Source organism: Channa argus, chromosome 11 (assembly GCF_033026475.1).
Source record: "Channa argus isolate prfri chromosome 11, Channa argus male v1.0, whole genome shotgun sequence".
Classification (NCBI taxonomy): Eukaryota; Metazoa; Chordata; class Actinopteri; order Anabantiformes; family Channidae; genus Channa; species Channa argus.
In genome coordinates, this window is record NC_090207.1 from 6,712,642 (window position 1) to 6,735,943 (window position 23,302).

The following is a 23,302-nucleotide window of genomic DNA, read 5'->3' on the forward strand; positions in this document are numbered from 1 at the left end:
ATTCATTCAACACATAATTGGAAGAAAAAAAAAACGGTGCTTTACAAACACACCTGAACGCTGCCGCTCTTGAACGAACCCCTTCACTGACTAGACGTGGCCAAGGTGAGTTTAGCTAATGTTTGTTTGTCAAGTGTACCAACTTTCAATTCCTATAATAAAAAGTATTTTTATCCGTGGAAAACCTAACTGGAAGATGCAGTGTTCTGGCTAATTTTGAGCAAGTTGAAGCTATGGCTGTTGTTCCCCTTGCGATATAACAAATGCATTTAAAGTAAGGGCGTGTTCGAGTTGCTAAAAACACACAACACATCATCACCGTGGTTAGACGGCTGTTGTTCATGACCGCAGTTTAAGGCTTAACACCTTGATCTAAACTCACCAAGGTTTAACCCTCAGCTGTCTGGATCAAAAGCACACGGTCTATCCATCACACTTAAAGCTTTGCTTTAAATTACACCTGTCTGTGCTTCTAGGTTGAACCCAATTTCTGCTTTGTCCGCTAAAAACAAAAACCTAAACACCTGTAGAGGTCACTATAGTTCAGGTGAAACTTAAATGGTAGGTTCACAAGTGTGTCTCCCTTTTTGTGATTTGCAGGATGCTGTTTCTCTTCTGAGCTACAGGGGAAACCAAAAAAGCACTTTACTTTTTCTATCCCATACTTCCACAGTCCCACTTCAGAGAACCATTGAAATGTGATTATGCACAGAAACGTGAATTTTATTTACAATGAAAGTTTATTTAGGATTGACCTCAGGTCATTTTATTCAGGATGAAAGGTGTAGCATGTACATCCCCAATTCAAAAAGTTGGGGCGATGTGTAAAATGTAAATAAAAGCAGAATGAAATGATTTGCAAATCTCATCAAACCAAATTTTATTCACAGTAGAACATAAACAACATATCAGATGTTGAAACTGAGATATTTGGCCATTTCATGGAAAATATCAGCTCATTTTGAATTTGATGGGAGCAACACATTTCACAAATGTACGTATTTGTGAATTTAAAATTGAAAAGTGTCACTTTATCCTGAGTTTAATTTGAAGAGAGAATCAGGGTTAATTATAATTGGACGCACATAACCGTTTTTAATTAATGCACTGCCCCATATCATATGCCTTGATGAAGCAGAGAAGGTAAACTCCTACTTAAACATCACCTGAAAGCATCCAAATGGGGGTTGTGCCATCTGCAACCAAGCAGATACAGTAAAGCAGGTACTTTTTGAATGCCCAGTAATGAGAGACAGTCTCCATGACAAGGAAATTAGATGAAGAAGGAATAAAATTTTTGGATAACAAATACTTCATCTCAAGCTTTCTTCTGATTGATTTACAGCTTATCAAGTGGAAACTAGAAACTATGGTGTGAAAAAATGTTAACAGTGGGTGGTCATGATGCTTTATGTGGTGGCAAAGAAGATAAAATGTGAGTTTAGGAAATGGCAACACCAATATAATTAGTATATTATACAACCACTCTGTTGTGTGTTTAAGTTCCCTTGATTGTACTGTACTAAACTGTAACACGAGTGTGTGTTGTAGTCGCGTGCTAGGTGTTACCAATACACGTCAATCGATATTTATTTATCGTCTGACGTCAGCACAGTCTAGTAACTGTGACATAGACGACTTCTTCTGTGCAGACGTGGAAGTGCTTGTATTTATGGGGCGACGTTTTATTTCATATCATTTACATTTGAGGTGGGATTTTTCGTATTTGCATGCAGTGCAGTTTGCAAATACCACCATCCTGACGAGCCAATCACGTCTGCTGCAGGATGCATTGTGGGATACCTTAGGGGCGTCAAGCGACACAGTGAAATTTGATTTATTTGACAATTAAATGACGATTAAAATGGACATCTCAAACACTCTCAAAGCTGTCCTTCCTTCTGTTTATTTTTTTCTTTCCCTGTGATGAAAGAAGTTTTGGGATTTATTTTTTACCAATGTGTTGCTATGCGGTTGCTATGGTGCTAAAAGTAGTTGTCAGGGTTTACCAGGGTTTGCCTTTGTTGTGGCAGTATCTAGATTCATTTATGTCTGCGGTGGGGGTGAAAAGTAGCGTCGGCACATCCCCGCTAATAATGTTAATATGTGATCTGATTTTGTTGATTAGTTTTGTTCTCTGATGAGCCAGTAGGGTGAGCCCTGCTTACAGTTTTTTAGAAGCAAACTAAAGCAAACTAAAGCCCCTGCTAGTACTGTTCGTCTGTGTAACAGGAGGCTTCGACTGCACCTCTCCACATTAAGATAAGTGTTGGAGCATTTTTCTGTTAAAGAAGAAGTAGTCATACCACAGTGTAAAAGTATTCTCTTGCGTTTCACTTCATTAAAAGTACAAAAATATTAGTGGCATAATTTACTTAAAGTAGAAAAGAAATAAGGTGCTTATTATTCAGAATGGTAATGTATATTACATTATTGGACTGTAATTACTCAGGCTTTATAGGGTCAGTGGTTCGATCACGTAACGAAGTGTCCTTGGGCAAATCAACATTGTAAAGCGCTTTGGATAAAAGTGAGCATTTAGTATAGTAAGCTACAGACCTCATAAGATGGCACCTGTGTCCCCCTACAGTTGTAACCTGACTTCATACTCTCTATACCAACAGCTGTTTTTATTCCACACAGTCTCCAGATAACTGGTGTCTTTGTCTCTTTAATTAGAAATTGAAGTAGCACTTTATTGGAAAAAGTAACGACAACACTGGGCTTTTGGTGTCACTAAACATCAACGTCATGAAGAAAGCCATTGCTTTTAGTATAACCATTTACACAAGACGTTCGAAGAACATGGCTTCACTAAAGCAGCACTGCAAGACAAAATGGTCAAAAGCTCCTGTTGAACATTTTCCAGGTGTAATCACAGCAACAGGAAGTGTTTGCTTTAGGTTGTTTCTTCCAAAGGTGGTTCAACCAGTGATTAAAACACTGTTCCCATTACTTTTTTTTAATGTTTAATGGGTGTGTTCAATAGAGACATAAAAGGTCATGACTGTGTTTTATCAGCTTCAAAATACTGTATTGTGTTTGTTGATATCTGTGACTTTAGTAAAGATCAGATCCCAAATTTTCTGCATAAAAAATCCTGGCACTGTTAATAAATGTCCTGGTTTTCTGCAGGAAAACCCACTGTGGCAGCATCAACACCTTGGGAACAGTTTCCTAACCAACATGTGAGATTCAGTTAACAATATGTGCCCAGTGTCTCAGTCGAACATCTGACCAAGAAGCTCGTTATCTGTGCCGCTGCAGAAACAATCCGTTTGGCCCGGTCTGGGTACAACAATGGTTCAGTGTTCGCTGTCCTCGCCCAGTTTAACAGAAGTTTTTATGTCTGACGTAGACTTGTGAGGCTCTTGAGCATTTTTCTCACTGCACGTCAGTAGTTTTCAGATGTGACTAATGATTGAACAATCTGATAAGACAAAAAGCATTACCTGTGTGTCATGTTTTGAACTTCAGATTTTTTTTCAATTTCAGATGATGAGGGTTGAGGAAGATTGCTGGTTAAAGTAACAACAATTTGTAACAATGTAACGCTTGTTTCAATCAGTTGTGTTAACAGTTGTACAAAGAGGCAACAATTGTTTTCTGATTCCATGCTATGAAATTTGGGGGGTCGGTATTTCCCTGTCTGGTATAGCTACAAATTAAAATGTTTTGAATTATTACTTGGACAAATAAATGTTGGATAAATAGATAAAATGTCTGAATACATCACCTTGAACTTTGCCAACTTATGCCGCAGAGCTCTGTTTTCTGCCATTTCATAAGTCAGTCAGTCCTAATCAATGAAGTGTTAAGTGTAGCATTCATTTAAATTTTAAACACAATCAAATCAGTCATAGCAAACCTGAATTCCTTAGTGAGGGCTTTTTTATTGCACTGTAATAATCAGTCTTTACGCTTGTACTTTACAAAACAGGGAGGGAACTTCAGTGCAGTTAGTTTGAGAGGTGGGAGCATTCAACACATCGTCTACTGATCAGGCCTGACTGAGCTCTCTGTGTCAGTCTTGAGGATGAAAATCACTGTGCTGGGAGCCACTGGGCATACTGGACAGTATCTGGTCCGCCAAGCACTACAGCAAGGTCACACAGTCACCGCCGTTGTCAGGAACCCAGGAAAACTCACTGTGCATCATGACAACCTCAAGGTAAAATATCACAGAGTACGCCTTTGTCATATTCTGCTGCATGTCTTTTAGTGCTGCCGGTCCCTGCACGCTAGGTTCAAAGTTCAACGTATTGTCACATGGTAAATGTTGTGTTCATAAAGGTTTATATGAGGCAAAATCTTAAGTAGTTTTTACGTTCGTGAACAGCACGCACAACTGCTGTTGTAGGAAAACATCTGTATGTGTTTCTGTGCACACAACAAAACACTCCAAAGATAACCCTGATGCTTTTTCTCCAGCACAATGAACCATGGGACTGTTGTTATTTTGTCCTTTCTGCTTATCTTGTGAGTTCAGGGTCACCACAGCGGATCATTGTCCGCATGTTGATTTGGCACAGTTTTTACTGCCCCTACTGACGCAACCCTTCCCAATTTCCATCGGACTGCAACTGGCACTTTGACATATAGCCGGGACCGGGGATCGAACCACTGATCCTGATCTCAAACAGACATACAAATCCTAATGTTGTAAATACTCATTGAGTCTTATATACTTACATCACAAGATCACAAACATCACATGCATCCTGTTTTGACCTTTGGCCCTTGCGAACAGAGATTCTTCCTGATTTTCTGAATCTTTTGATGATATTATATACTGTAGATGGTGGATCTTCAAAGTCTTCTTAAAATGTAACATTGAGGAACATTTTTCTGAAACTGTTCCACAATGTTTAGACACAGTTTGTCCCAGATTGGTGAATCTCTGCTCATCATTACATTTGAGAGGTGCTGCCTCTCTGAAATGCTCCTTTTATATCCAGTCATGCTACTGAGCTGTTGCCAATTAACCTAATTAGTTGTCAAATGCTCCTCCATTTGTTTTTTTTATTTGCTGCAATTACTTTTCCAGCCTTTTGTTGCCCATGTTTTAACTCTTTAGAGACGTTTCGCTGCCATCAAATTCAAAATGTGCTAATGTGTTACATCAAATGATAAAATATCTCAGTTTCTACATCTGATATGTTGTTTGTGTTCTATTGTGAATAAAATGTGGGTTGATGAGATTTGCAAATCATTGGATTCTCTTTTTATTTATGTTTTACACATCGTCCCAACTTTTTTTGAATTGGGGTTGTATATATGTAGGTATATCTACTAAGTACTAATCTGTTGGTATTCAGGTGGTGGAAGCTGACATTTTCTCTGCAGACAGTCTGAAGACTCATTTTAAAGGCCAGGATGTGATCATGTCCTGTCTTGGCTTCCCAACCTACTTCTTCTCTGCTGTGACTGGCTACACCCTGTCGATGAACGCTACGATCAGTGCCATGCGAGAGGCTCAGGTCAACAGGATCATCACCATGACCTCCTGGTACACTGAGTGTAAGGTTTTTTTTGGGTTTTTTTATGTTCTGAGAGTTGTTTTGTTGTCACAGTAAATAGGTTTAGAGGCTTTGCAATTATTTTCCACATACTCCAGAGGTCAGATGTGAGAACACTGGAAGACAAGCTGACCAAAAAGCTATGTTGCTTTGTGGTCTTTTCACATGTTATTAGATTCAATGTCAGTTGATTGTCTGGAGGGGGATTGTCTATGTTTGATGGTTTAGCGTAAATTAAACGTCTGCAAAGAGAAAATAATTAAAGTACACTTAAAGCCACATCCCTTCTCTTGTTAGATAACTCTAGAACTGAGTCACCTTATCTCATCCGGTTCCTTCTGTTGCCGATGATCCGAAGCGTCCTCACCAACATGTTTGAGATGGAACAGCTTTTGCAAAAGACTGAGGACATCAACTGGACTGTGGTCCGCCCACCTGGCTTGAAGAACCTGCCAGCCTCAGGTAAAAGCAGACAGGCAGTTACTAACAGACAAACCCACGAACCTACAAAACTGAACTGAGCATTTCTTTTACAAGCCCAGGAGGCAGTCAGTGTGGAGTCAGGGCGACATTAAAAAGGATAGCAGAGCTTAATTTAGTGTTTAAGCCTTTTCACCTCAGCATTTAATTTGTCATCGTTCAAGCTTATTAGCTGTCATTAGCCAATGCAGTCTTTATGGGGATTAAAGGGCTTCATTTTCATCTAAGACCATTTCTTTTTGCCAGGTTTCATCATATGTTTAGCAGTACTGTTCAGTAAAGTTTATTATCATTGTGTCCTCTTCAGCTCAAGAGTTTCTGACCCATGAGGGATACTTTGTGCCTGACAGCAACGGTTACCCCGCGGGCAGCGCAGTGGCGAGAGGAGATGTGGCTCGCTTCATGCTCTCTCTGCTCAACAGCAATGCCTGGGTCAAGAAGGGAGTTGCCATTGTTACCAAATGAGAAAGAAGAAGCCAAATACAAAAACTGTATTTACCAATCAATCTCTGGTTGTGTTTTCTTGTGCAGATGTTCTCTTTGATACTCTAGGGTTTGGGAAATCCACTTTTTTTTGCTTTCAACCAAATGGAAGATTCAATATAGTCAGATCTAACTTTTCCCAAAAATATAGCACCAGCCAACAGGTTTGCATTGCATGATCCATCCATCCATTATCCGTAACCACTTATCCTGTTTAGGATTTGCAGGGGGCTGGAGCCTATCCCATCTGTCATAGGGCAAGAGGGTTACAAACCTTGGACAGGTCTCCTGTCTATCTCAGAGCCAACACATAGAGACGAACAGAAACAGACATTCACACTAACAAGCAATTTAGAGTCCCCAATTAACCTAGCATGCATGTCTTTGGACTGTGGGAGAAAACCCACACAAGCACGGGGAGAACATGCAAACTCCACAAAGGGATGCTAACCCACGACCTTCTAGCTGTGAGGTGGCAGACCTAACCACTCCACCACCGTGCTGCTCTACATTGCATTGATAAAGTTAAACAGAACTATCTGCATGGTGAGATAGAGCTAAGTACGTAAAAGTAGTGTATTTGCCTTCACAGTCTGTCATAACTGCCTTAATCTGATAAATGTCGTTTTTTACTCTTGTTTAACATATTCCTATTTTTATAATAAATAAATTGCTTCACGAGGGTCTGCTGCCCATACACATGTGGCTGTGTAAAAAAAGAACAAGAAGTCTAGTTGCTTTTCTGTATTATCTGTTTTTCTGAGCAAGATTAGCAAGTTTTGGGAACCTTTTAAAACATTGTGAGCTTCATTATTAACAATGGGAAAATTAATTACTACATCATTTTTGTGAGCCTTATGCTTGGTGTTTGATTTGGATTCATAGGAAACTTTGCTGGCCATGAAGACATGTCTTGAGAGACAAGATTTGGAATCTTTGCAGCTCAAGCTGGCCATTATCTGTCTCTGCAGTTGACTTTTGGAACCTGTTAATGTTCATTTTACATTTACACTTTTTTTTGTCAGTTTCATCTCTTTTTGGTCTCTTTCTCTACTCATCTTGCATCCTGTAGTTGTCCTTTTGTATTTCTTTGCATTTATTTAGAATGTCTGTATTAAGTGTATACACACTCTTGTCAGTTCCATCTATTTTTGGTTGATTTCTCTTAGTCTGTGGCTGGTTTAATTTCTCTGTGCTGCTTTGTGTTTCTTATTAGTTTTTGTTTTTTTGAATCTTTATCAATATGTGCTAAAGCCTGCTTCTGCAAAATAAGACGCAGTAAAAGAATCAAACTCTAATTCCGTAAAGATAAAAACCCTAAATCATGTAAAAAGCTGCTTATAAGATAAATCTGTTGCTAGCATTTTAAAAATTATATCAATATCACTATTTGTTTATTTCACATTGTCCTTTTAAGTGTGATAGGAATCTTTCAATTGCTAAACTTGTAAAATACCAGAAAACTAGTCTTACCATTAATCATATTGGTTAAAGGTAATATGCAACATAATATGTGGCTCCTGAGTGTCTGTGCATAATGTGCATTCACTGCATGAAAAATTGGTAAACAGAGTTTGTCTGGATCACTTGCTTTTTATTAACAATTGAAGAACATCTCTCAGAAAATAAACATTTCAGTATTTGTCAAACTGTACATGGAGAAGCACAAATGAAAAAAGTTCTAATTTGCAACTAGAGAAATTCAGATTATTGATATTATTTCTTTATAAAAAATTATTACTCTGCGTCTTTGCCACGTGAGGATTATCTTGCATGCACAACACTAGACTGAAAACTGGCAATTACTGCTGTAAAATATTATATAGATACTGTTGGTTCAAAAAATACTTTGACTAAGTTGAGACAGTGTCATTTGCCAGGCCACACCACATTATAATTGACAAGATTTCCTTTAAAAATAAATCTGTTTGCTTCCATAAATGATCAGTGTTTATTTTTATCCTTAATGCAGCCTGCATGAATGACAGTGTACAATTCACCTGTACAGAAAATGGTAAAATTTGGTTTTGCTTTTGAGATTTTTTTTTTTTTTACAAAAAGTACACTATTACTGTGAAAACATCTGTACATTTAACTGCTAAACTTCTCTGCAGCTTGAGCAAAAGGCAACATATTAAACATAGCAGCACAAACCTCTATTTCAGTAGATAACAGAATCAAGGCCGTTCTTTAAATTACAAACCTCTTTTGGTTTGGAGATTGATCATTTATTAACATCTCATCTCATTCTACTGTTCCGTGGCCACTGCATACATTTCATTTATTTTTTCCTGATACATCTTCACAACGATGGGCCGCCTGAGTTTCATGGTGGGTCCTGCACAGATTAGGAAGAAAAGCAGGTTATTTTAATTCTGGTCTGAAAATGTTCAGTTTCTGCTGAGCAACACACACATACAGATATAATAACAATGTGATCCACTATAAAGTGTTTAAGGAAATTCAGTCACTATTAAACTAACTTCTCTGGATTATTGTCAGGTGTGTTTCACAGTAAAAGCCGTGGTTAAAACCACTGGTAACGTGGTCCCTCTCCTGCTAAGCTTCTTGAGACTGGGAATCACAGGTTAACAGGTTAAGATCATTTAAAATAACCACTTGTGTGACCAAATATTCATAAAATATAAGGCCAGTTTTTTATATTCTACTGTATGTGTGGCATAATGAACACATCTTGTACTCTTGCATGCATCTCTAATATTCAGTGTGAGAAGCTGGTGGAGTAAGCAAAGGGGACTTTTCTTACTTCAGAGGCTGACCAAAGACCTTTTGTTATTCTCATAGATTTTAGGTAACATACTGACCTCTATGGTGCAGAAAAATAAGCTAAACCAGATTTTAAGATTGATGGACATTATCTGTGAGTTGACGCAACCAATTTTAGTGCAAAGTCTCCTTAAGAAAATTTTTTGTAACAGTCAAAATATAGAAAATGAGTGTCCTTATCCTTGTCAAACACAGGTTTGGCGCTTTTCCCACATTTTTAATATAATCTAATGTAGATGTAATTTATTTAAAGGATTTAATGTGCTACCCTTTAACTTGAAAATTAATACAATTATTTTTAAAATGCTACAAGGCTATATATGTTTTTGCAGGAGCCATCATTTATTTCTTCTGTTTGCTTGCCTGTCGTAGATGAATGAATCTACAACATGCTACAGGAACCAAAACAAAACCCTAAAAACCCACCCAGTTCTCCTCCACTGATGGAGAAGTCTCGCTCCAGAATGACCCACTTCTGGATCTTCTGGGCGTTGGATGTTGCTCTGGCGTTGACGCGCTCCACACCCTCCTTAATGGCGTTGTAGATGACCGGCTCCTTATTGGCTATGATCTCTGACACCTTTGTCGCTGTGATGCCGTGCTGCTGACAGAAGTCCAAAACCTCGGGGCTCAGCTCATCTGAGGGTTCACCGCTGTCATCCAAAACACACTATGCAAACAGAACAGGCTTAGTGCATTTATTTAATTATTCATTAACTGCGACTGTTTGTAGTGATGAAGGTGTGGTTACTTTGAGAGTGAGCAGCATAGAGAGGAATTTGAGTTTGTCTCCAATCAGCATGCTGTTGCTGATGATGGGCACCTCAGCCTTCAGTGCATCCTCAATGGGCAAAGGAGGAATGTTCTCTCCACCAGCGGTGATGATCAGTTCTGTTTTTGTGGGGTCAGAAGGCACAAAGGTTGGGAACCACTTTTAGTCACGATTAAATAATTTGTTCAGAGAAATCTAAGGTTCTATTTTTGAAATATACATAAATCAGTCCAGCTGGGGACCTTTGCTGCACACCGTACTAAGTCTGTCAAATAAAAGTAGTGGACTAATAAGTACAAAACACCCTCTGAAATGCAGAGGGATAACAACATGCATTCATTAATAATATCTAGGTAAACTAAAATAAAACATTATTAAACTAGAAAAAGCATTTCCAAGAAGAAAATGCACTGTGATTGATTCAGCATTGAAAGGATTTAACAAGAAATGCTGAAAAAATAAAAAAAAATGAAAATGAAAAATTATGCTGAAAAAAAAAAAGTCATGAAGATGTCCATGGGATGCACAGTGCATGAATAGAATATAAATTATATGTAAGCGTAAAAGACACTGGATTCAATAAGTTTTACTTTAAAAAAAATCATGCCATAAGCTGTTAAACAGCAAAAATCATCACCAAATCAAAAAAAGGGTTGAGAAAAATGTACAAAAATGCCTGAAGAGGGGACAAGGGTTAATATAAGGCTTGATTTACTTGTCACCATTCAGATCAGTGTGGTAACCTTCTGTTTCTGTCTTTTAAAAAGTTAAAGAGCAGAAGTTAAAGTACCTGATGTCATCACCACTCTGTTGGAGTAGAGCAGAAATTTCCAAATGTTTTCACTGGGGCACTTTTCTAAACTATGACGTGAAGATGATTTTTTTCTTACCCTTTATTCTTCCTGTGATGTACACGAAATTGTTCTGATCGAGTTTTCCCAGGTCTCCAGAATGCAGCCAGCCATCCTGGTCGACAGCCTCTGTGGTATTGTTCGGCATGTTTAAGTAGCCCATGAAGACGTTCCGACCCCATAAACACACCTCTCCGTTCCCTTCACTGTCCGGATTCTCCAGCTTTACTTTGCAGCCATGCAGCACCTTCCCACAGCTGGAAGGACAAAAGTAAACAACATTTTGATGTTACATGACAAAAATAGGTGCTGTCAAGTTAAGTTTAGTTTTAAAATGAGATAATATGTCATTTAAAGAAGTGATTTTACCTTGTGACAACTTGACAACAAATGTGATTGCATCACATTAAACAATGTTGAATTGTCCTAAATCAAAAGCGAGATTAACAACATACACTGGGATCTTAGATTTTAAAACGCAGAGGGAGGATTTTCTTTTGTGACCATTAAAAACTGAAATATCTGTATCTTCTAAATAAAAAGTCTAAAACATGAGATGTTAACTTGTTAGTCTTGGGTTTGCAGCTTGTTTCTGTTGCTGGAAAAAATATAACACTGCAAGTTTCATGTTTGCTTGTGATTTTTGTTTGGAGCACAGATTTTTATTACTGTGACTAAGCATGGAATGTCCCAAACTTGAGGCATCATATGTCTCGTGCAGGTTTAACACGGTTACTTTCTCACACAGCACAACAGTTACTTTCTTTGAAGTTAAGGACAAAAATGTGACTATTTCTATTCTCCTTCCCTGTCAAAGCCTGGTTTTCACAACTATTTGCATTATTCTCACATGCGACATGTTTATTACTGATGTTGACATGTTGCATAAAGTATTGGTGCTGACCTTGTGACCCGATATTCACTGTTAGTAGAGATGGTGTGTGGACCGGAGCTTTCACTCATGCCATACAGCTCCAACAACGGGATATTCAGGCTCATGAAGTACTCCAGGGTGTCTTTGGTGATGGGGGCGGCACCTGTATAGCAGGTCCTGCAGCGGTCTAATCCCAGAGCAGCACGAACCTTCTTTAAAACCAGATTATTAGCCAGCATAAAGCCCCACGGCACCTGATTCTCCCTGTAACCAAAATGAGAAAGTCAAATTTAGACCAGCGTCTTGACCTGTGCCAGGAATTCAGACCTGAACATGAAACATCTTCATTTTTTCATCATCCTGTAAAAGCAAACATCAGACTATTGGTTGACCACTATGTTCCAGGAAGGATTATTTCAGCAACGTGTGGGTAGATCATCATGAGTAATGCACAAACTGTGAAAGGAAAATGCAAAACACCTTGGGGATCACTTTGCTTTTTATCTAGAACAACTACAAAGTTCACACTTTGAAATTTGGTGTAAACATACATTTTCCTCAAAATGAAAAATGTCCACACAGCCAGGTGTGCAGAGCTTGTAACTGCTGAAGGAGCCATTACAAAGTGCTGGACTAATTCTCGGAATATTTTATAAAAGAGATTTCAATTATTCTTGTTTCAGTTATTCATAATTATGAAATACAGAACTCATAACTGTGTGATAAAATCTCCAACACGTTTTCTATGGTGAATAAAAATTGAGGCAGTAATGTGTTTATCATTTTAATGTTGCAGTTGGCAATGATAGAGCTTTTTTTTAACAATCTTAAAAACGTGTGATCATAAATTAACTTAATTAACTATAAATTGAAATACTTTACACACTTCTGGGCAGGATTCCTTATGTTGCCTCACCCATTCATGATGCTATAGTTGTACTGCAGGCCTCTGGACTTGGCCCAGTCAGCTACTGTCCTCCTCATCAGGGATCCCTTGGCACCAACAGCCTTCATCTTCTCCTGCATCTTCTCCCACACGCGAGGAACCCCCATGAAACAAGTGGGACGAGCCTCTTTCATCGTAGTTAGTAAGGAGCCCTGGGCAAATAAATAGAGGTTATAATGAGAACAGGAAACCTTTATAGCTATTTCCATGTATGTCTGGACAGCAATGGTTTTTTTCTTACCTTGAGGGCGTCTGGCTCTGCGAAGTATGCTGCCCCGGCAAAACGCATACCGATCCATATGTCAATCATCTGGGCTGCCACGTGGCTGAGTGGTAGGTAACTGACCACCACCTCCTCACCACGTGTAATATTTGCCATGGTAGCTGATGAATGGGCTGTCCATGTCAGCTGCACATTAAAAATGGGAGAGTGGTTTTCAGTTTTCAATTTTCAAAAATAAGCAAAGTGGTCACACACCAATATCGCCCACAGCCTACAAATACCCCATACATGCATAATATCACAGGAAAAAGACAGTTTTAAAAAAAGCACAGAAAAGGTTTCAGGAATCTAATAAAGCTGCTTGAGCTGAGATTGGTATGATTTAGCTGTTTTACTTGAAGGTTTGCAGTTACTCTTTACTTTCCAGCCTAAATTAATTGGATTGTGCTTTAGGTGGTTTCTGTGTTTTTCAGTTGGCACCTTTTGCTTCCTACTAAGAAAAGTCATTTAATTTGGGCTTAAGTTAGACAATATATCTAAAGAATTTCATAAATGATTTAACATGAAATAGAAAGTAAATCCAAAATAGAAACATAAAACCATTTACACGTGCTTATTTTTAGCTCTACATTATCCTTCTATTACTGCCTTCTTTACAGTCGTATAATTTATCTCAGGCTACTTGGGTCAATACACACGTTTTAAAAAGATTCTTCATATTTTATTTTGACTGTAGAGACTAACAATCACCATAAGAGCAACATCTGGCATTCTCACTGCCTTCCAAATAAACTTTAGATTTATTTATCATTATTTCAATATCTCTGCTTTTAATGATTATTTTACTATATTCAGCCCATTTTACAGCTATAAAGGCATTAACTGCAAGAAACACCTGAGGTTGAACATCTATAGGTCCTAGGATCACAAATTCCACTCCATGTTATTTTGTGAATCCCCGGTATGTTTTTAAAGAACGTTAAAAAAGTATCGTTGTCAACTTTCAGTACCTTTGTGTTTAAATATCTACAGAACCTTCTGGTTTGAGTGCATGAATGCTGCTTTTTAGTTATTTTGGTCCTGAAATAGATGCTGCTGTGATGACAATGCTTTTTTTATGGGAGCCGTGCCTTTTTGCTCAGCCGACACATCTCGTGATATCTCCTTGTATTTTAAACTGTTAGTTTTCATATAAATGTCGATGTCTTTTAAATTTTAAATAAAGAATCCCATGAAGCAGAACATTAAAGACTAAACTGAAGATTTTATTTAGTTTCTAAAATGTTGTCTGTGTCCGCCTCAGGAACCAATTCATACGCATTCTTCAGATGACAAAGCTGCATATGCCTCTAGAGCAACGTTGGTGAATTCCAGGGCTGGAAAGCCACAGCCCTGCTTATTTTCCAACTATCCCCGCACTACTTACACTGCTGATTACCTGGAGCCGGTCTGTTCAATCTGTCAGAAGCTGGAAAATAAGTTGTATATATATTGTTTGCTTACCAACACTATAGTCTCCTTTAAGCAGCCCATACTTAACTATTATAATGTTCTTCAACAACTGTTCCTTAGTACTTTGTTCCAACCAAGTGTCAGAAGAAAGATAACAACAAAAGACCTGCTATTACATTATATATCACAAATTATTAAGAAAATACCAATTTCATTGAATCTACTAAAAGTAAGCAGTTTAACTCAAAACCAAGCTGAAGCAGAGTCTCCACCCTGGTCTAACCGATGCATGAACCAGACCAGTTCTCTCTACAAATAAAGCTCTCAAACTATGTGACCTCTCCTACAAAACCTTTTTAAAAAAAACCCCATTTCTCACAACCTCACTCAAAACAAGGACAAATAGCTGAGATACTCACATGACTTTTATACTTAAGTATTTATTTAACTTAATACAAATGACATGAGGAATGTCTAAAATATGCTATGACACTGGTGGTGTAGTGAGCATATGAATGTGTGCAAATGAAAGTGAAATGAAGAATAAAACAAATAAAAGGCAACTTAGGAAAAACCATATGGCCTGAAATGTGAGAGATGGCTTCCCCCTTTATATAATACAAGACTTTGCTTCCTCCTTCTACACTTAAAGTAATTAAGTTGCGTCTAAGCAACAAAAGCTACAAACTTACATTGTCATGGCTCAGCATGACTCCTTTAGGGTTACCAGTGGTTCCAGATGTGTAGATGAGAGTACAGCACTCATTTGCTCGAAGGCTGTCGATCACAGCATTCAGCTGATGGTCAGGCACCTCCTCTCCCAGCTTCATGAACTCTGCCCACTATAGAAACAAACAGGCATGTTTAAAAAGTGTGTCTGAGTACAAGTGTAACTGTAACTATACTGCAGTTCCGTACTTTAGTCACTTATACAGTAGGTTATCGTTTGCAATTATAATACCACCAGTAAGACATATAATTACTCTGCCTTTACAATGGCCATGTTTAGCTGCAGGCATCACATAAAAATTATGAGAATTGTTCAAACCCGACGATCATTAGTATGTAAACGTACTGTGTAAAGGAACGGTGCTTTCTGCTTCAGCTCGCCTTTGTACTGGACAATAGCTTTCAGGTGAGGTAGCTGATCTTTAACCTGTTGGGAAAGACAAATTAAGAATTCTGTCTGTGCAAATAGTTGTTACAGGGACACCAAGGACAGCTGCTGCAGTAAAGCTCCTGACCTGCAGGATTTTGTCAAGCTGTTTCTGGTTCTCCACAACCAGGATGTTGGCCTCACTGTGGGCAGCCACATACTGACAAGCCTCTGGCGAATTGGTTGTGTAAATACCGACAGCCAGACCCCTGTGACACAAATCAGATGCAGAAAAATAAAATAAAAAAATCCACATATTTTTGTGTGCTACTGAAAAAACTCACAACCCTGTAGTGTACAGTGACTACAAAATGTTTTTACTCTACGTTTTCACTTTTGGAGCCTTTTTAATTCAATGATTTTTGATTTAATGTAGCAATAAAGCTGAAGTATTTCTTAGGTAGGAGAACGTACTTTATAGGTACCACACATGTTATATAATATTACTGCATATTTCTTTTAATGGTACCTCATCTAATGTTGACAACAATTGCAAACTAAACTTACCATTGTTGTTTAAATTGTAATTGTTTTTATGAATTCTTGTCAATTAGTTATTTGAGAACAATGACTGGATATCAAATACTGACAATGCTTACTTTTTCTAGAAAGCAATAAAGAACCTAGACTCTAAACACTCAGATCAGGTTTCCTGAAAGTTTAAACTAAACAGTCATGGGCCACAGAGATGGAATATGAGATAAGCATTGGAAAGAAACAATTGTGTTAGGTGAGACAGTGCTGATACATATCAAGCATGAAAGTGGACTGTAAAGAATACATGGGAACTTCTACCATAGTACTTTATGATAAAGAGATATGATCTTACCCGGCCAAGATGGAGCCAATGTTGGAGATGAACCACTCAGGGGAGTTGAAACCCAGAATCCCAACACCATGGTAACGCTCCAGCCCCAACTTTTAAAAAAAAGAAACAGTTTTTTTTTTTGTTTTTATGAAAGGGAACACCTAACTTTAATGACACATCAGCCTCCGATATGTTTGATGTCCTTTCAAAAGCCACTCCAGCCCATTGGACAAGAACAGGGCCACTCCACAGGGAAACATAAAAAAAACTGTGAATTTCACACACACAAGTGTTAGTTTTCATTCTCACATCAATAAGAAGATCACTGAAAGAAGTTCTGTTACAAAGCAGGTGTCTGGAATTAAAGGTTTTGTGTTGCCTGTAATTCTTGTGTAGCCTGTAATTATAGCTCATGTGCACCAACAGGTGTTAAATGAGTGTTAAAGCTATTTAAATAGGATTATGTCGTATGTTCCTTGCTGCTTATGTAATTTATGCTTCAGTTGAGTAAAAATGTCTGAGAGCACATAGCAAATCAACCTCAATGGCACCTCGTCCTCTGTCCACTTTGCTGACTGTGAGTCTTTGTTTGGCCAAATCTGTGTCTATGATGAAGTTTTCGGTCTCTCTGAGATTAACTTTGGTAGATCTGATCTGGATTCCACAAAATCGCTTAGAAACCTTCAGTCTGGTCAAAATATGAACAATATATATTATGAACAATTTAATTTCTGAAATATGCTTCTAATGCTTGCATGTTTTACCACTATCAAAATGTCATTGATATTCTGCAGGAAACATTAGGCACAACAACAATGGCAATAACTTAATTTTCATTCTAATGTGGAGTAAGAAGTTACCATGGTCAGCATCTTAGATTTGCTTGAATTTGATTTCTGACCTGCAATTAGCGAAAAATCCTAAATATTTCTGTAATGTTTTACATGTATTGTGTTTTCATTTCTTCTAACTTACTAATTATTAAGGCTTACGTGAAAATATCACAGATTTACAATATGGTCAAAGATATATAAATTCTATAAATTTACTGCATAGACAGGAGAGAAGAACAGTTTAGCAGATTGTAAACCTCTGGCCTTCCAGCCAGGGTGTGTCTTTAGTTTTTGTCCATAGATGGAGACCTGTTCTACACATAGCTTACTTGTTAACACGTGGTGCAGCAGAGAACGAAACTAAATGTCTAGAAGTCTCTGTGGATTATACACACGGTCTCTGAATGTGTAATTGGTCCTGAAGTAATCAATAAATGCCTGATCTGAGACACAATCAAATGTCGATATAATGTACAGTGCAGCCAGACCTCAGCCAAAGCTGGTGACATTTTCACTGGTTTTGAATGAAACAGTGACTCTGAGCTTTAATGGTGTTCAGCAGTACCTGCATGCATTTTGGATCGACTTGTGAATTTATCTCTAATCCAGTAGTTGTAGGATAATGCAGGGTAATAGTGATCCTAAACTTACAAACAAATACAAATAAAAAGTGGCTGCAGTAAAGGTCTAGAAGAGCATTACTGAAACATAACAGGTGTCTGCTGATATTTTCAGTTGCATTATGGAAACTCGTCACACTTAACACTTAACCGCCAACATAATAAAAATTTATCACTTGCACTACACTTCAAGTGCACAGTAATCTAATTTGTGGATAATACATGCAGAGGTAACTTGCAAACATACCTTGAGAAAACTTTTAGCAGCTGCCCGACACTGCTGGTAGTACTGCCTCCATGTCAGGGTCACCCATTGGCCCTCTTTTTTGGAAACCAAGGCTGGATGATCACCGTAGTTTTCCAGAGTCTCCAGGAACAGCTGATGGACAGTGAGGGGAGTCTCCGAGCCTGGGCCGGAGCTCTCCATCCTCAGCCTGACTGCCTTGTCTCTGCTGGAACTCCATAGCTCATCGGCTGGGGACAGAGTTGTTACTGCAAGAGCTGTCGAGAGGGAAACTCCTTTGGATTTTTCTGCATTGGGACAACAGGGGCAGAGGCATTTACCTGCCATTAAATCAAATTCAGAAAGCACCTGCACCACACTGAGTCACAACAAGCTTGTCTTTCAAGAGTCAGGTGAATGAGAGGAGTGCAGGCATCTCTTGACTAACTCTGTCTCAGAGAAACATCCTTTGCAGGTTGTGCACAGAACAGGGGATGGACCTCGTGTTACCTGAGACAAAACCTACCGATCAGGTTTTGTTTGAGGAAACACCAAGTCAATGCTTAAAGATTTTTCTCATATTCCCTCATGTTATTTTATTGTACATCATGTTATTTACTTTCTTGTCTTTCACAAAAACTGGATGATACTGACTCTTGTTTCTCCTTTTTGCCACAGTTTTGCTCTCTTTGAGTGAGTCGAAAGGCTAGATTTATGGATCTCAATTCTCTAGAAAACCCATCAAACCTGTTCTCAACAATTTATCCCCAAGCATCAGATCTATTTTTACAGCTCTTTTACTGCACATGGATATTCTTCTTGTGAGTGAGGCACGTGGGAGTAAGTCTAATTTACAAAATTAATTCTTCACCAAACAGCTACTGTTTTCATAGGTCAGGAATTTCTGTCAGTTGTTGCAAACAAAGTTGAGCAAACAACTTGTCTTCTGTTTGGATTTCTCCTTTATAACATGTAATCTACCACACAGCCCTGCATGACCTAGTAAAACAAAGTTTTTCTCTATTTTAGTTTCCCTAATAATGTGATCAACAAGTGCATGCTGCAAAAATATTTCCCTCTAAAGTTTTGTGACCCAAAATGCTGCCTGAGATCCCCTTAGGTTTAACACCAAACTGAATTTTGTTCCAAAACTGCCGCTAAAAACAAGGGGATTTAATGTAAAGGTTCTTCATTTAGTTTTTTGCCAAAGGACAAATTTTAAAGTCACAGCATTTGATTCTGCAGAAGTAAGTGCTCACATTATCCGTATCTTTGGTCATACCAATGCCCCTGCACCAAACTATTAATATCACACCCATTTTAGCCTCCTCGTGCTGTGTTTTCTTATTAATTTTAAACAAAATTTTAAAAAGTGACAGTTGTGCAACGTGTATTTAAAAAAACAAAACTTTAAACTCGCTGTTGCTTAACATGAACACTTTTTATCACTTCACAACAAAAACTGAAATTACTAAGAACTCAATACTGTGGAAATACTAGAAGACCTGGGACTTATTAACCGCTCCGCTTTCCCTGAATTTGTACAAACTCATTTTAAAATCTTTTTGAGATCTGCTTTAAGGTTTTCTAAATTTTCTTTTTGATTCATTACCTGAAACACCTGTCAATCGAATGCACTGAAAGTAAAATCTACCCTTTTGACCTTTTAAATTGACTTCATGTCATTCACCTTTTTTCCAGCTCCTTTATATGTTCTCAGGTTGTATTCTTTCAGTAGTATTTAAAGGCCTGAAGAGGCTGAAGACAAAACTGTGGAGCAGCGTCAACTCAGTTTTGCAACCCTTGCGGAAAACCACTGTGCTCTACAATCATTTTGTTTTCACATTGGATTAGTTCAAACTTGGCTTCTTACCTGCTGAAAGTCCTGGAGTGGCTCCATCCACCCCAGGAGATCTGGGATGTTTGGCCTCAGTGTCACTGGAATGAGTCTCCTGTTTCTTGGAAGCAGCACTGATGCCAGCTGTGGTGGCTTCTCCGTTGAGGATGAGAGTGGAATGCATCTTTAGGTTTGTAGAGTCTGGCGTCGTCTTTATCTTATGTGAAGGGATTCTGTGAATTAAGGTATTGATTGACATCCAACTGTTAATGAAGGTTACTTTTTTTGATACACAGCTTAAAATCACATGGTAGGTGAAATAAAAATCCTTCAAACTAGTTTATGATTTGTTTCCAATTTTGTGACGTGCATCGTTTCACGTACCTGTCAGTGTTACTAGCCATGACTCTGACACCATTGCTCGTGATCAAACCTTCTTGAACACTCATCTTGTATTTGCTGGAAACCGAGAAAACTATGTTTTAAATTGGCATTAAAACACCTCAGACGAACTCGACAGAGGGTTGTCCACACACAGGAGTTTATCAATAATGGCACAGCCTCGCGTTGCTCATTTATACCAGACTGACATTGGACAATGTCATTGCAACAGGTCAGAGTGAATGACAGCCAATGGTAGTAATCACGTACAGCTATGGGCTAAGTTTTGAAACGCCAGACAGCATTGGGACATCTGTATACACTATTTATACTCTCTGACTTCTATTACAAGTACCTTTGACCTAAATATTCAGATTTTTTTGCAGAAGCAAAAAATGCTGCATCCTAGTTATCAGCAGTTAATAAAAATTAACTAAGTGATGTTTAAGCCGGTGTTTGAGATATGAAATCTAAATTCTGCCAAAAGGGTAAGTGTATGGTTTGTCATCTTATTCAACTTGTTTCCATCATGTCTGTCCTGCAGACACTGAAATAATGCCATCTTTTGTTTGTTGATCGTAACAGTGGAAATAAATCAAATCCGGCACACATATGGAGCACTGCATTGTCAAAGTGTTTAACCTGCATTAGCAGAGAACCTAACAACACATCATACACCATTCACTGATATGTAAGACAGTCATATTAGATGAGGAAATGTCAGCAGATCCTCTCAGTCTGACCTCAGGGTTTTAAAATACCTTTGGTCAAGATTTCTCTCGACCAAAGTTCGTACAACTTACAAAACTACAGCATGGGGACACGAAGTGGCAACAGCAGTCTTTGCTCTGGATTATGCAAAAAATATTAAAGGTCAAAAAGTACATTTCTGTTTCATTTATTACTTGAATTAATACATTACACATAGAGGGGATTTTTCATAAAAATGTTCAATTTAATTTCAAAAAATGTAAGTTTAAAATACACAATACAATGTTTAGTAAAGATAGTGGAGAAGAAAGACACAGTTTCTCAGTGGACTAAATAAAAGCAGAGGAGCCTGTTCGGGTCAAAGGGTTTATTACTGTTACACATGTGGTGCATCAAACATATTTACTTTACAGAACATCCACTGGGGCTGATAAATGCACTCTACATCTTTTTAAATGCCAGAGAGAGTTGCTTTCCTTTTGGTTTTATATGAAACAGTGAAATTCAGAACAGTCTGCTCGAGGATAAATAAGCAGTAAAATGTCAATAAACAGATTTTCTATGTGCATTAAATGATTTGCTCTGTTAGGTTTTTGTTACATACACTGCATTGGTATTTTTGCATCTCAAACCTTTAAAGGGACACAATGTCTATTCATCATGGGCTTTCTTTTTTTTAACAAGTTAGTTTTTTAACAAGAGGAAAAAACTATTTAGAATTTCACAACAGATAGGAGGTTATGCATTTTGTTCTTAGAAACAGCCTTTTTGGAGGATTTATTTCAGTTCCCATTAGTTCTTCAGTCCTAGCATTCACATCTAAACATGGTCTGGATGTTCTCATACACATCATTTTTTCACAATGTAGCATAAAAAAAAGACGGAAATGTTTTGTAAATACATTCCTACCTTCTCTGGTGATGGAGCTCAAAGACATTAACGTGACACGAGCACTCAGGTGCAGAACAGACCTATGTCAACCACAATATTACCCCAGGGGAAAATATCTGCTGATAGCCGACTTCTATGAGGACATGCCAAGTTCCCCTGCACTTACGCCTCATACAGAGCTATAGGGCATTGCACAATCACCAGCAGGTGCTTAGGTGAGGCCGTTTTGACCAGTTAAATATCCACCAACGCGAGGTTATGGCTAATCAAGGTGAAGAAGACCTGCAACCTGACACACAAACAGATGCAGTGAGTACCAACATGCTTTGTTTACAATAACCATTGTAGCTGACAACTGCTGGCACTAGTAACACATTTTAGAAAGGCTGAGTGTTTCAGTGCGACATTTATGATCCCAAATTAACTCTAAAAACCTGTCACAAGGCCTACAACATAAATAATGGTAAAATTAGATACATTCTCTCAGGTTTATGAGGATAGAGGGGACTTTGACCCGTATAAAAAGTATCCAGCAGTTTAACAAAGTGTGTGCAACATCAGTGTTTTCCACAAGACTGACACATCACAAATATGTTGGCAACATAAGCTAAAATCCATAGAATGTGGTGAATGCTTTTCTGATATATTTTGTTATAATGACCAGTATAATCAGTTTTTTTTATTTTGGAGAATTTTGCAGGTGTACATTATGAAAACACTTTAACATGTTCAAAAATCTGATTCCGAATTCTCTCCGTTTGTCATTAAAACAGGGCTTCCTCTTTTTATCCTGAGCAACACATTTATCTCACATTCACATGACACACAGCTGTGTCCAAGGAGGTGACCACTGTTTTGAGAGTAAATATAGGGGAAAGTTCAACTCTCTTTCTTAAACGACACACATTTACCTTGCTCACGGGTGCCAAGGTCAGTGAATCGTACCACCAACTCACACCACATCTGTCCCGACTCCGACCCTCACTGCTACTATCTGGACACACACAGACACTGTGGAAGTTGTGAAAGATTCCTAAGAGAGACTCATCTGTGCCAGCTAAAGGAAACAAAATAAAATGTTTTTTAAACAAATGCTGTAATGTGCCTTAATCTAATAGTAATAAGTAAACCAGAAAATAAAAAGTGTATCTTAAAAGTAAAAATATTTTATAACGCAGGAGTTTTACAGTTCTATATAAATAGTATCCAAAGCCTACACTTACGTGTCATGTACATGTTTAATTTAGTATGTTTACATTTAAATATGTAAAAGTTCAAGTTGACTTTGTCACTTTAGTACAATAGCAAAGTGTTGTTTTACATTGGAAAGGTTTCAAGTTACCTATAAAAACTTACAAAACTGTCTTAGTAAATTAACCATTTCTGTTTAAGTTACATTTAATGCAACAGATGCTAGTTTGCTTGAATTAAGCCTGACAAAAGTTTTAGTTTGTC

The 23,302-nt window shown here is 38.0% G+C and overlaps 2 protein-coding genes across 3 annotated transcripts; one reads left to right on the forward strand and one right to left on the reverse strand.

The window, feature by feature from the left end:
- The first annotated feature begins 61 nt into the window (after window positions 1-61).
- On the forward strand, window positions 62-7,164 carry LOC137136429 (flavin reductase (NADPH)-like). The gene is made up of 5 exons (XM_067521780.1): window positions 62-105; window positions 3,941-4,171; window positions 5,319-5,520; window positions 5,817-5,981; window positions 6,307-7,164. The coding sequence occupies exons 2-5, from the start codon at window positions 4,037-4,039 to the stop codon at window positions 6,462-6,464; spliced, it is 660 nt and encodes a 219-aa protein (XP_067377881.1). The 5' UTR covers window positions 62-105; window positions 3,941-4,036; the 3' UTR covers window positions 6,465-7,164.
- A 1,242-nt stretch (window positions 7,165-8,406) lies between these two features.
- LOC137136424 (long-chain-fatty-acid--CoA ligase ACSBG2-like) lies at window positions 8,407-23,260 on the reverse strand. Of its 2 annotated transcripts, XM_067521771.1 has the most exons (16): window positions 22,759-23,260; window positions 21,866-22,136; window positions 20,249-20,323; window positions 19,901-20,097; window positions 18,052-18,335; window positions 16,373-16,461; window positions 15,632-15,752; window positions 15,463-15,543; window positions 15,080-15,229; window positions 12,954-13,121; window positions 12,683-12,864; window positions 11,797-12,030; window positions 10,932-11,149; window positions 10,021-10,160; window positions 9,696-9,939; window positions 8,407-8,820 (listed from the first exon to the last, which is right to left on the reverse strand). In XM_067521771.1, the coding sequence occupies exons 3-16, from the start codon at window positions 20,311-20,313 to the stop codon at window positions 8,732-8,734; spliced, it is 2,262 nt and encodes a 753-aa protein (XP_067377872.1). In that variant the 5' UTR covers window positions 20,314-20,323; window positions 21,866-22,136; window positions 22,759-23,260; the 3' UTR covers window positions 8,407-8,731. The 2 variants fall into 2 exon arrangements, with proteins under 2 accessions (XP_067377872.1, XP_067377873.1); XM_067521772.1 differs by lacking the exons at window positions 21,866-22,136; window positions 22,759-23,260 and having other exon boundaries at window positions 20,249-20,501.
- Between the last annotated feature and the right edge of the window lie 42 nt (window positions 23,261-23,302).

Coding starts and splice junctions, on each gene's coding strand:
- LOC137136429 (XM_067521780.1), top strand. CDS start 4,037: ATGAAAATCACTGTGCTGGGAGCCACTGGGCATACTGGACAGTATCTG. Junction 4,172..5,318: donor TGCATCATGACAACCTCAAG/GTAAAATATCAC, acceptor GTTGGTATTCAG/GTGGTGGAAGCTGACATTTT. Junction 5,982..6,306: donor GAAGAACCTGCCAGCCTCAG/GTAAAAGCAGAC, acceptor TGTCCTCTTCAG/CTCAAGAGTTTCTGACCCAT.
- LOC137136424 (XM_067521771.1), bottom strand. CDS start 20,313: ATGAGTGTTCAAGAAGGTTTGATCACGAGCAATGGTGTCAGAGTCATG. Junction 16,462..18,051: donor CTGCTAAAAGTTTTCTCAAG/GTATGTTTGCAA, acceptor TTTTTTTAAAAG/TTGGGGCTGGAGCGTTACCA. Junction 10,161..10,931: donor CATCACAGGAAGAATAAAGG/GTAAGAAAAAAA, acceptor CCACAAAAACAG/AACTGATCATCACCGCTGGT.